The sequence below is a fragment of the Leopardus geoffroyi genome, chromosome D3 (genome assembly GCF_018350155.1).
Source record: "Leopardus geoffroyi isolate Oge1 chromosome D3, O.geoffroyi_Oge1_pat1.0, whole genome shotgun sequence".
NCBI lineage: Eukaryota > Metazoa > Chordata > Mammalia > Carnivora > Felidae > Leopardus > Leopardus geoffroyi.
The window spans coordinates 81,146,475-81,158,317 of record NC_059339.1 but is presented as its reverse complement, the minus strand read 5'-3'; the positions used below and the strand labels follow the sequence as shown (position 1 = coordinate 81,158,317).

Here is an 11,843-nt window from a genome sequence, read left to right as displayed (position 1 = left end):
CACCGCTATAGTGAAGGCCAAGTGACAGATAAATGTCATGATTCTGGAGCTCAAACGATCTATTTTTGATTCATATTTATATAAAAAAATTAGAATGCTGCCACTCAAGATGGTTCCTGTTTACATCGATTGTTCTTCTCATTGTGAGCAGGTGAACACCGCTAGGTAAATGAGCCCCACACTGATCTTCAAACACAGAGAAAATCCGGGACTGGCTGCAAGGGGGCATGGGCGGTCACAAGGAGGACAGTTCTCAAGGCACAGCCTTTAGGGGAAGACAACAGACTCTTGTTCCCTGCCTATTGCTGGGCCACCTCGGCAGTAGAGCTTTCGACAGAACTCGAGCTATTTTCCTGGTTATACAGAATAATTACTAAGGAAGTGGACAGGCTGAACAAGCCTGTTTCAGAACAGGAGACAGAAAATGTAAACTTTTTCACTATTTCTGTTTGATGTGGGCCTTAAAGACATCAACATCCAAGAGAAGACTTTTTAAGGGTTATTTCCAGGTGGCTGTAGCAGGTGGGTGAGAGGAAGCTGGCATTTTAACTTTATCCTCACTGGTACTAGAAAAGACACCTACATGTATCTCCTAAGAGCCGAGGATTGCAGGGCTGCAGTATTTTCTGCTGCATGTGGAAAGGAAGTACAGTAATGGAACAATCATGTTTTATCCTCATAAATATTTTGAGTGGATACATGTCACGGTTACCCTGATTAAGAAATCAAAAGTTGATTTACTTGAAATACCAACTGCAAGGAGGAGCGGAAGGTGGCAGGAGAGAGGTATATATATTCAGGATCTCCCCACTCACTGCACACAGGCTGACAGGCTCCCTGCCCACCTCTGCTTCCTCCAGGGACACAGGTAAGTGCTTCCAGCCACTCCAGCTTAATAACTGGAATCATTTCTGAAAATAATGGCAATGACGCTTTATAGCATGCGTCTATTTCATTCCATGCGATTATATTCTACTTGCTCTGCCAGAGTACATTTGAAACACCTTCTTCATCTGATTTACCCTTTATTTATTTATTTATTTCTGATTATGCAATGCCCCCTGTGGAACATGGGGGGTGGGGAGAGGGTCTGGCACCCACAGAACCTTGAAGGAAAAGGCAGAGAGGTGCCTCATGGGACGCGGCTGAATGTTATTACATGAATCTGTGTGTTAGTATCTGCAATAAAGCATTTTCTACCGAGGCCTAGTCTTGCCAGTAATGAATGAAAGAAAGAAAGAAAGAAAGAAAGAAAGAAAGAAAGAAAGAAAGAAAGAAAGAGTTCCATTACTTTCTCACAAAAGTTTTTTTTTATGTGTACAGTAATTTTGATAGTTGTCTAATTATGAAATTTATACATGTACATTGAAAGGGGTTAAAAAGTAAAAGGAAGAAAAACTTTAGTTGCCAAAATCCCACAATCCAAATAAAAGTCATTTCTTTTCAGAAAATTTCATTATACCAGGGCACCTGGGTGGCTCAGTCTGTTAAGTGTCTGACTTAGACTCAGGTCATGATCTCGCGGTCTGTCCGTGGGTTCAAGCCGTGCATCAGGCTCTGTGCTGACAGCTCACAGCCTGGAGACTGCTTCAGATTCTGTGTGTCTCTCTCTTTCTGCTCCTCCTCAGCTCTCTCTCTCTCTCAAAAATAAACATTTAAAAAAAATTTTTTTAAGAAAATTCATGATAGACTAACCCTCCCTTCAGTAAAGCCATAATATGAACCTGATGCTTCTCTAGGAACTCCAGGTCACATCAAGGTCGCCATGGATTCACTCAGTGAAGCAAACACCCACTTTGCATTGGATCTGTTCCAGCAGTTCAAACTATCAAAGAAGAATGACAACATCTTCTATTCCCCTTTATCCATCGCATCAGCATTAGCCATGACCTACTTAGGAGCCAAAGAAAACACTGCCCTCGAAATTGGGAAGGTAGGTGTCAGCTGCCTACACACTGACCAGCTTAGACGGATCTCTCCGTTGGCTTAGGTGCAGATGACCACAGATCCGGCTGTGCAGCACAGGAGGCTGGGCAAACATTCCCATAACTGGGTGAGCACAGAGCTGTGGGGAGCACACGCTCTCCCCCTGGGCTCTGCCCCATTTGCCTCCCTGTGCCTACATTTCCTCTGGGAGCTGGGATGAACTCCCATAACTGCACAACAAGTAGAGGAGAGGCTTAAATGGAAGAGTAACGGTAGAAGTGAGGCGCTGACTGAAATCCATGGAAAACATCCTCACATTTCCTGAACAATGAATAACAACACAGGATTCTTTGAAGTGGCCGGTGATCAATCAGCTTTGCGGTCGTTTTTCAAGGAGCAAATGCTTACACTGCAGTTTTCTCTTTTTCCTTTGCGTATTGGTTTTGGTTTGGTTTGCTTTGAGGTTTTGTTTTGTTTGTATTGGGGTTCTTTCTCTCTTTTTTGACTTACAGATCTTTTAAGTACTTTTCTTGTCCCACTTCCTGCCTCTTCCAGGTCCTTCACCTCAACGAAGCCACACACAATACGAGAGGAAGAACTACGACAGATCACGTGAGTCACAGAGCACTGGGGTCTAGAAGGAGAATCACACATCCAAGAGGGTCCCACTTTAAAACGGGAATTTCAGATAAACTGTGAAAAGTCAGCTTTTAGGAGAAATCTTAAGCACAATAGATTGGACAGAGTTGTTTCTCATTTCATATTACATATTGATTTCTTTCGTATTTTTGTTTCCGGAGTGGAGATCACTACTGTTCTTAAAGAGCTTCAAATTCCTGCTCTGCTGTTCACCACTGGGGAACGTGAACAAGACACAACTGCTCTGAGGCACAGTGACCTCAGCCCGGAGCACTGGGAGTAATAAAAGAATCTGCCTCAGTACATACGGACAGATGTAAAACATTACGACAGTGCCTAGATTACTGGAAACCCTGACAAATTTTATGTATTGTCATCATAGAATAACAATAATTACAGTAATCATAAAACTGTTGCTAAAATAGTATCATTTTAATTAATTCATAAATGGAATTAAGAGGAATAAGCACACATCCAAGTAAATCGTGAAAAATGATTATATGTGTCATATAGTTTATAACCTGATGGTCCAAATCTCTTAGCTAGCACGTGGAAGTTTCTGGATTCAGACAGGCCTAGGTTCAAAAATTGTCACTGGCTACCCATGGCTCTTTGCAAAGTTTATTTAATTCTGAGTTTCTTTTTTCATCTGAATTAGTCTAAAGACCCACAGATACCAATGTAAAGTCCTTACCAGGCACATACTGTTCCTACATGTAAGAGTACGGCTATCACGAGTGAAGGTCATGGTCAGTAGGTCTTAGAACATAATACCATCTAGGAGGGCACAGGACTTCATGTCATAATGTAACTGAAATGTACAAATCCAACATTATCACACCAGTGATGGCTGCTAAAATGAAATATGCTTCTAGTCCTTAGGGAGCTTATGTTTAGCTGGGAAGCTTAACCTAATCGTTTGTAGCAATTAGAAGGCAATCCAATGGTGGAATTGCACTGCATCTCCAGTTCAAAAGTGAAAAGACTGGATTATTTAGAGCGGGAACAAAGAATTTCCTAGAAGAGACTGAATGTAAAGATTTTGAAGAATATTTAAGTAAATCCACTGAAAATCAGGGAACAACAATGAATGTCATCTGTGGGAATACCAAAATTTACCTTCGGATCTAATAGATATACACGGGTTGGTATTTATATTTACGTTGACAGAGACTACAATGAGCTTACTTTTTGATATTTGAAGGTTGAAAAGTTGGGCAATGTGCACCACCAATTTCAAAAGCTTCTAACGGAATTAAAGAAACCCACTGATGCATATGAACTGAACATTGCCAACAAGTTCTATGGAGAAAACAAGTATCCATTTCTTCAAGTAAGTTTCACCTGGCCTTCCACACCTTATTTGAATCCTGGGCCGTCAGTCCTTCAATGACCAAATGGGAGACAGTCAGGCAGATGAACCTGGCTGATCCACATGGGGAGCATTTACACGGGGTGCAAGATTCCCTTGCCTCAACTATACCAGATGAAGTTTCCTAGAACCTGACAATCTGCCAGTATAGAGTGTGGGTTCAGGGATTACTTTATAACCCAAGGGAAGGCTCAGTAGCAAAGGAAGTCATGAGATGCCCCTCGTGAGCTGACACCACTCAGTTACACAGTATAAATTTTGATGGGCAATGACTAATGGGATACTGATGAGAGGGCAGGCTTGTGAGTCTCTAAGGAGAGTTGGGGAAGTACCAGGGAAGACTGAATGCCCAGAATGGAAGACTAAGGATTGACAGTACTGGTGAGGAGTCCCAGAAGCACACCATCTCCTTTGGGGCATCACGCTTTGCAGTTTGCAACCCACGGCCTCTCCTGTCCCAGCCTAGGTACAGAAGGCATTGCCCTTCGAAGACTTCATTCTTGCACCAGCCTGTGCTTCCTTTTCACGTTACCCACGTGGTAACTGTGTAAAATATGCATGGGCAGGAAAAAGTAGATTTCTCCAGGGTTCGTCTAGATTCCTTGTACTCTATCTTGTCAAGACTGAAGATAATTAACTTGGGAATACATAGTTACTGACAAATTACTCTTAATTCTTTTTTGTGTCCTTCCTTCCTTCCCACATCAAAGGAATATATGGATAACGTCAAGAAATTTTACCTAGCCAGTGTGGAATCTGTTGATTTTCAAAATGCGGCAGAAGAAACTCGTAAGAAGATTAATTCCTGGGTGGAAAGCCAAACAAATGGTAGCGTATGGGAGCTCTCCCATTTAAAAAACAAAACAAAACACTTTTGAGTCCCTGCTGTGCATGAAACCTATTCTTGACACCCTATGGGATGCCCGTGGGGCGGGGCTTGGCTGTGAAGAGAGGATGGAGAAGGGCACTGCAGATGACCGAATGGTCCAAGTCAATGTGGAGAGTAACGAGGGGTGCCCAGGAGGTAGAACAGAAAGACGACTACAAGGAAACATGGCTGGCAATCTGTGTTTGCTCGTGGCCAGAGATGACCGGATGTCTGTGAACCTCAACACTCTGCTCAGACCCTGTCTTCGGTTCACATCCTCTGTTCTCTATTCTAGTGGAGAATAAAGAGGAAGACACCACGGGGAGTGGTGTCTGACAGCACGTATGTTTCAGACTATAGAGCTCGCGCCATTTGTCCTAAAGAACAATCAAGCCCTATTTCCTCACAGCCATGAGCCTAAAGTTGAAAAACAGAAAGGAAAGGAGGGAGGGAGGAGTGGAAGAACTGAGGGAGGGAAGGGGGGTGGAGTCGCTTGCAAGAGCAGCTGACCCCAGTGTATGACTCTTCAGTGTGTGGTGACCGAAGTCCTCCAAAAACAGAAGCTGAACACCTTTCCCATGACAACAAGGGGTGTCTCTATCAGGCTGGTGCCGTGAGGAAAGCTGAACCTTGAGAACCACTGCTCACCGTCCCTAAAGTAGTGACTTGTGTGAATAATTAATGACCGCTTGTAACTTTCAGAGCATCTACCAAACAAACCACTTGTACTTCTACGGCAGACCTCTGATGTTCTTACTTTTGCAGGAAAAATCAAGGATCTGCTTCCCGAAAACTCTCTTGAGTCTACCGTTCTGGTTCTGGTGAACGCAGTCTATTTCAAAGGACTGTGGGACAAGAAATTTGATAAAAAATATACGGTGGAGGAAAAATTTTGGCTGAACAAGGTATTATAATTGATTTATTTAATGTTTATTTATTTTTGAGAGAGAGAGAGACAGAGCATGAGTTGGGGAGGGGCAGAGAGAGAGGGAGACCCAGAATCCAAAGCAGGCTCCAGACTCCAAGCTGTCAGCACAGAGCCCGACGCGGGGCCTGAACTCACAGACCGTGAGATCATGAATTGAGCCGATGTTGGACGCTTAACAGATAGAGCCACCTAGGTGCCCCTGTAATTTATTTATAATGATGTAACACAGTCATACATGGAATGTTAACTTTCAACTCCTATCTGATAGTGTGTACAACTGCAGGTAGAAAACAGAATTTGTCATGGCTGCATTGTCCTCTTCTTTGATTTTTTTGACTCTATTTACTTGGGGATACTTGAAGAACCCTACCATCTGTTAGAAGGAGGATGTGTATCTCGATAGCGTTATCTTCTGTTGAATAATGCCTCACTTGGCGTTTGTTTGCCACGTTAATTACCTCAGGATACAAGCAAACCCGTGCAGATGATGAAACAGTCCAGTGTCTTCAATTTCGCCTCACTGGAGGACGTACAGGCCAAGATCCTGGAAATGCCATACAAAGGCAAGGATCTAAGCATGATGTTGCTGTTGCCAAATGAAGTGGACGGTCTGCAGAAGGTACAGTCTTGTATCTCTGATTCTTCCTACTATTGCCTGACTTCCCAGCAGTACAATGCTTGTGTGCGTCATTCACTGCACCAATGGTCACAGTTAGCTGGTGGTGGCTGACAGAGTTCAAGTACAGAGTACGTCATTTCTTCTCTGCCAACAGCCTAAAAAAGAATTGTTAAGGAGAATCTAGAATCCTGTGTGTTCCAAAAAGTAAATATCTTTTTTTTTTCACATTTTATTTATTTTTGAGAGAGAGAGAGAGACAGAGAGAGAGCACAAGTGGGGGAGAGGCAGAGAGAGAGAGGGAGACACAGAATCTGAAGCAGGCTCTAGGCTCTGAGCTGTCAGCACAGAGCCCGACATGGGGCTCAAACTCACAAACCATGAGATCATGACCTGAGCCAAAGTCGGACGCTTAACCAACTGAGCCACCCAGGCGCCCCTCAAACAGTAAAGATCTTAAATATTGCAGCGTGATATAGAAGATTATACAGAAAACCTCAACATCACAGGTCCCATTAATATTCTGAAAAACCTACCTAGGTACACACATTAATATTTTGCAACCATAAGAACCTCTAATATATTCCAGTCTATTCACGTGAAGACAAGGAAATAAGCACTCATATGTAGGCGACGTGACACATGGAAATATTTGCAAGCTCACTTATAAACAAAACGAGCAAATTAAAACAACAAAGGGTACATTTGAAATATTAAATCACAGTAGTTTTGCAGACAACGGACAAACAGATTTAGCTTTTCAATCTGGAAGTATTCTGTTGCCAGGAGCTCGAAAATCATTCAGAGTCTCATTGCTCAGAGACAAACAAACAAACAAACAAACAAACAAAAAACGTGTGTGGAGGGACTACCATTTTCCTCTTAAAACTGTTATAATGAAGTTAATATATAAGAATAGTATCTGACGCATAAAAGACAATCGAAAGATGACAGCTTGCAATGACTCCAACAGCCCGTGATGCTGCTGACATCCCAGTGACCTTGCTGCAACCAAAATAGATACTGTGCTAACGCTGGGCTTTGGAGATCCTCAGGGAAAGTAATACGGCAGTACACATGAAGAGCCACGACCCTGTGCATACTCCAGCTCAGCAATCCTCATGATCAATAACATCAGGAATCCCAGTCCTGGGATTTTAACTTAAAGTAACGAATCCAACAAGGCAAGGAGCTCAAAATATTGAAAGGTTCAGAACAAGGAACAATGGCGTATCTTCCTATCGCCAAGCGTTTAACTTAGCGACTGACACATAGTGAATGCTTAAAAATATGTGTACGTTGAATCATCAATTTAGTGTTAATAGTGTGTAACAATTTAAACTTGTTTAGAGTACTATATATCTGTATGAGAAATGTTTACAAGTAGGTCAAGCAAGAAAAAGGAATATAAGTAGGATATACACTATCATCATTATTTAAATCAGGGTGTAAAAAGTTAGGTATACAAGGATAGTAACAAGACGAGTCTATTTGAAAATGAAGCATGTCATGTGGGGAGTGTAAAAAATAGATACATAGTTCATTTCTCACAAAATGATCTGATTTAATAATTCTGTTGCGCATGTATGTATGCATATATATCCATGTGTATATATTTATACAATGCATATGTATTTATGTATACAGAAATATAACACAGTCATGAATATATAGTACATTTTTCAATTGTATAATATCTTTTTATGACTGTGTTATTTTTCTCCTCAGATAAGATGTAATAAACTGAATCTTCTGTATTTACATTTTACTGTCAAAATGAAAGGTTTCTATAATTCAATCCAATGTTAAATCATGTTTGATGTCCAACGGGAATCATGTCGGTTGTTCCTGTTTTCTATCGCTGTAGCTTGAAGACCAGCTCACCGCTGAGAAACTAGCAGAGTGGACGAGCTCACAGAACATGAGCGATAGATGGGTGGATTTATATTTACCTCGGTTCAAAGTGGAAGACGACTATGACCTCAAGGCCACACTGCAAGCCTTGGGGATGCTGGACGCCTTCAATACACAGAGAGCCAACTTCTCAGGCATGACAGGGAGCCTGGATCTCGTGGTGTCTAAAGCCCTCCACAAGTCCTTTGTGGAGGTGACTGAAGAGGGCACCAAGGCCGCAGCTTCTACAAACATAAGTGCTGGGTTTACATCACCACCAACTTACCATTTTCGTTGTGATCACCCTTTCCTGTTCTTCATCAAGCACAATAAGACCAACTGCATTCTCTTCCTGGGCAGAGTCTCTTCCCCTTAGATACAATTAGCCTGCCACTACTTACCGAGAAATGCAGTTTGTCCAGTACATTGACTGCTAAAAATAACATATTCTCTTGCATTCTTTTGTTCCTTTCCAATCTCATAGTCATCACTGGGAACGTAATGGTTGTCTATCTATCTCCCTCTTTCTACAAACACATGTAAACCTAAATTATCTCCCCATGATAATTCCCCTTTGGACAAAATGTTCAACACGAGGTAAAAGGATATTTTAATACTCTATCTTCTACTAAATTTGAATAATATCTATTTCAAAAACCATATCTACTATTCAAACGTACTAACCTAAATACCCACATTTATTTGAATTTAGGTGACATCTAGCACCCTTACTTGTCCAAATTTCTTTTATTTTGTGAAATAGATGATCAATAAAACATTTATTCAAATTATTTGTTGCTTTCCTCTTTTCTTCGTTTCAACAAAGTACAAGTGACCCACCACACAGAGGAAAGATAATTTAAAAATATACTATCACATTAAAAAGAAAATTCAAAATAGGAGCAGAGCATGATAAGGCTAAAGGTAGTTTGGTACCAAACATGAAAGGTGCTGTAGGCCACGTTCACAACTTTCTATTTTATCCTAAAACAAATGGAAAGCCAGTACAGGTTTCATTTGTTTGTTTCCCAAAGATGAGACTGAGATCATCATATCTGCATTTTAAAATTATATCTCTGGCTATTGTGATATAAATGGATGAGAGAAAAGAACAGTGTAGATACAGTGAGATTAATCAGTAAGCCATCAGAATGTCAGAAGTGGCACTGGGGAAAACCAGATATGTAAGAATTACTTCACAAGTAAAGTGCACAGGATTCCAGCAACACATTATATATGACAGAAATGAAAGACAGAAGCCAAAAACCATGTCCAAGTTTCTGGCCTACCCAACTGGTCGCGTGGAAGAAGATTTTGTTTTGGAAGGAAGAAAAGATCCTGGGTTTAGGTTTGTATCTGTCGAATTTTAACTGCTTTTTTTTTTAAGTTTATTTATTTTGGGGGCGGTGCGCATGCAGGGGGGAAGGGCAAAGAGGGAGAAAGAGAAACCCAAGCAGGCTCTGCACTGTGAGTGCAGAGCCAGATACAGGGCTTGAACTCACAAACCATGAGATCATGACGTGAGCTGAAATCAAGAGTCCGACACTTCACCAACTGAGCCCCCCAGATGCCCCTTAATTATTTTTGAGACATCTCAACGGACTTGTCCAGTAAGCACTGGAATACATGAGTCCAGAAAGCCGTTGCAGGATATGATCTGAAGCTCTAAATTTGTCATGTTCAACATAAAAGTTTTTCCATATTTATTCAGGAACTCTAAAACTTGGTAAAAAAAAAAAAAAGGGCAGCTAAAGGCAAGAATGAGATCCTAGGGAGAGAATGTAATGTGATGAGAAAGGAGGGCCTAGAACTGCCTCTGAAGTACATCAATATACAAAGATCAGGTATTGACAAGTTTTAGTTTCTAGGACACAGCTTTGCTTAAAAGGACTGTGTTCATTCCAAATCCTTCTCAGTCAGTACTGAATCCCCGCTGATTTCATAAAATGTGAATTCTGGAGGATTTGAGAAAGGTCTAAATTTTCTCCGGCGGAATTCAGTAGCCCAAGAACACAGCAGAGCAAGTAAATATTTCGGCACGTAAGGGTAAGACTCGGCCACGAGAACTGAGCGACCATGTGGTGAACAGGCTGGGAAAGGAAGGCAAGGTGGCCCGCGGCTATCTGGATGCACAGAGAGGCTCTGGGCTACCTGACAAGGCTGAAGAAAAGAAATGAGAGGCATGAGTTGGTGACAAATGTAAAAAGGATCAGAAGGTTGGCCCAAGACCTGGGATCCTGAATAGTATTTTAAAAGAAAGTTTTCAGTAAGAAGTAAATTCAGAGTGTCAACACTCAGTCTTCTAAATTCAGTCTTCACTCATTTCTAATGATTCGATGGAGGCGAAACTGGTATAGCATTCTGGGGGGTTCGAAGACTTGATTGTTGGAATGCCTTTAGACCACAACTTTCAACTGCTTGTTCTTTTATTTGGGGTTCAAAAGAAACTTTACAAAAGCATGCAAGACAAAGGCTCATAGGCATCGGAATCATATCCGGTAGAGGGCACGACTGATACCTAGTTGTGAGAACTGAAAACTTTTGCCTGCATTCTAGGCCAGTCAGAGAAGCAACCAGTGACCGCTGCCTGCACTGGGGCCCTGCGTAGGGAAATGGATGGAAAATTCAAATCTCGTGTCTTTATTTTTAAAGTAATACATTATAATTCATTGCCTAACACAGGATATATTGACTCCGTATTGATAAAGAAATGCCTCAGTGAAAAGTTGTATAAGGGACGGATAGTTACGTGCTCTCGAGCTTCTGCCCCCACAGAGTACACCTTGCACCCATTACAGGGGTCCAAACTCTAATTTTAGTTCTAAAAGCTGGCCATATCAATGTTGGAGAGAATACGGAGCAAGAATGCCCATACGCTACTGGTGGGGGACACAGAAAGGTGCGACCCCTTTGGAAATCAGTGTGGCCAATTCTTATAAAAAGTAAACAGGTACCTAACATATGACTTAGCAGCCGCCCCCCCCCCCCACCCCCCGATATTTACCTAAGAGAACTGAAAACCTGTATCCATGAAAGGACTACACCCAAATGTCTGGAGCAGCTTTATTCACGGGGCCAAAAGCCAAAAATAACTCAAATATGCATGAGCAGGGGAATGGACAAACAATGGAGTAATAAGACTCGGTGACAGACAGGAAGAAAAGTACCGACTCCTGCCGCGGGATGAACCTCCCACACGCTGTGCTGAGCAAAAGCAGCGGGACGGAGAGAACACGTAATGTGTGTTTCCACATCTACGAAGCCCAGCCTGCGGTGACCAAAAGCTGACTGGCGGTTTCCTGGGGCTGGAGCTGGGGAGGATACTGATGGTAAGAGAGTCCAAGGGAAACTTCTGATGGGACGAATGCTCTACAAGTTGACTGGCTGATGGTTACACAGGAGTTTATAAAAGGCACTGATGTGCACACTTACAGGGCATGCGTTTTCTTTCATGTAAATTATGACTCAATAAAGTGAGCTGAGGAGGATGAGGAAGAGAATTGCACAAAACACACATAATTACTATTGTTTCTGGAAGGACTTGGGTGGAAAAGACTTCTTAATTAAATTTGTTTTTAAGAGCAACCTCCTTCTTACCAAC

General features: G+C 41.9%; 1 protein-coding gene across 1 annotated transcript; it reads left to right on the top strand.

The window, feature by feature from the left end:
• The first annotated feature begins 819 nt into the window (after positions 1-819).
• SERPINB3 (serpin family B member 3) lies at positions 820-9,022 on the top strand. The gene is made up of 8 exons (XM_045457153.1): positions 820-868; positions 1,740-1,933; positions 2,482-2,538; positions 3,770-3,898; positions 4,648-4,765; positions 5,571-5,710; positions 6,197-6,352; positions 8,217-9,022. Exons 2-8 carry the CDS (start codon positions 1,766-1,768, stop codon positions 8,616-8,618), a joined length of 1,170 nt encoding a protein of 389 aa, XP_045313109.1. The 5' UTR covers positions 820-868; positions 1,740-1,765; the 3' UTR covers positions 8,619-9,022.
• The last annotated feature ends 2,821 nt before the right edge of the window (positions 9,023-11,843 follow it).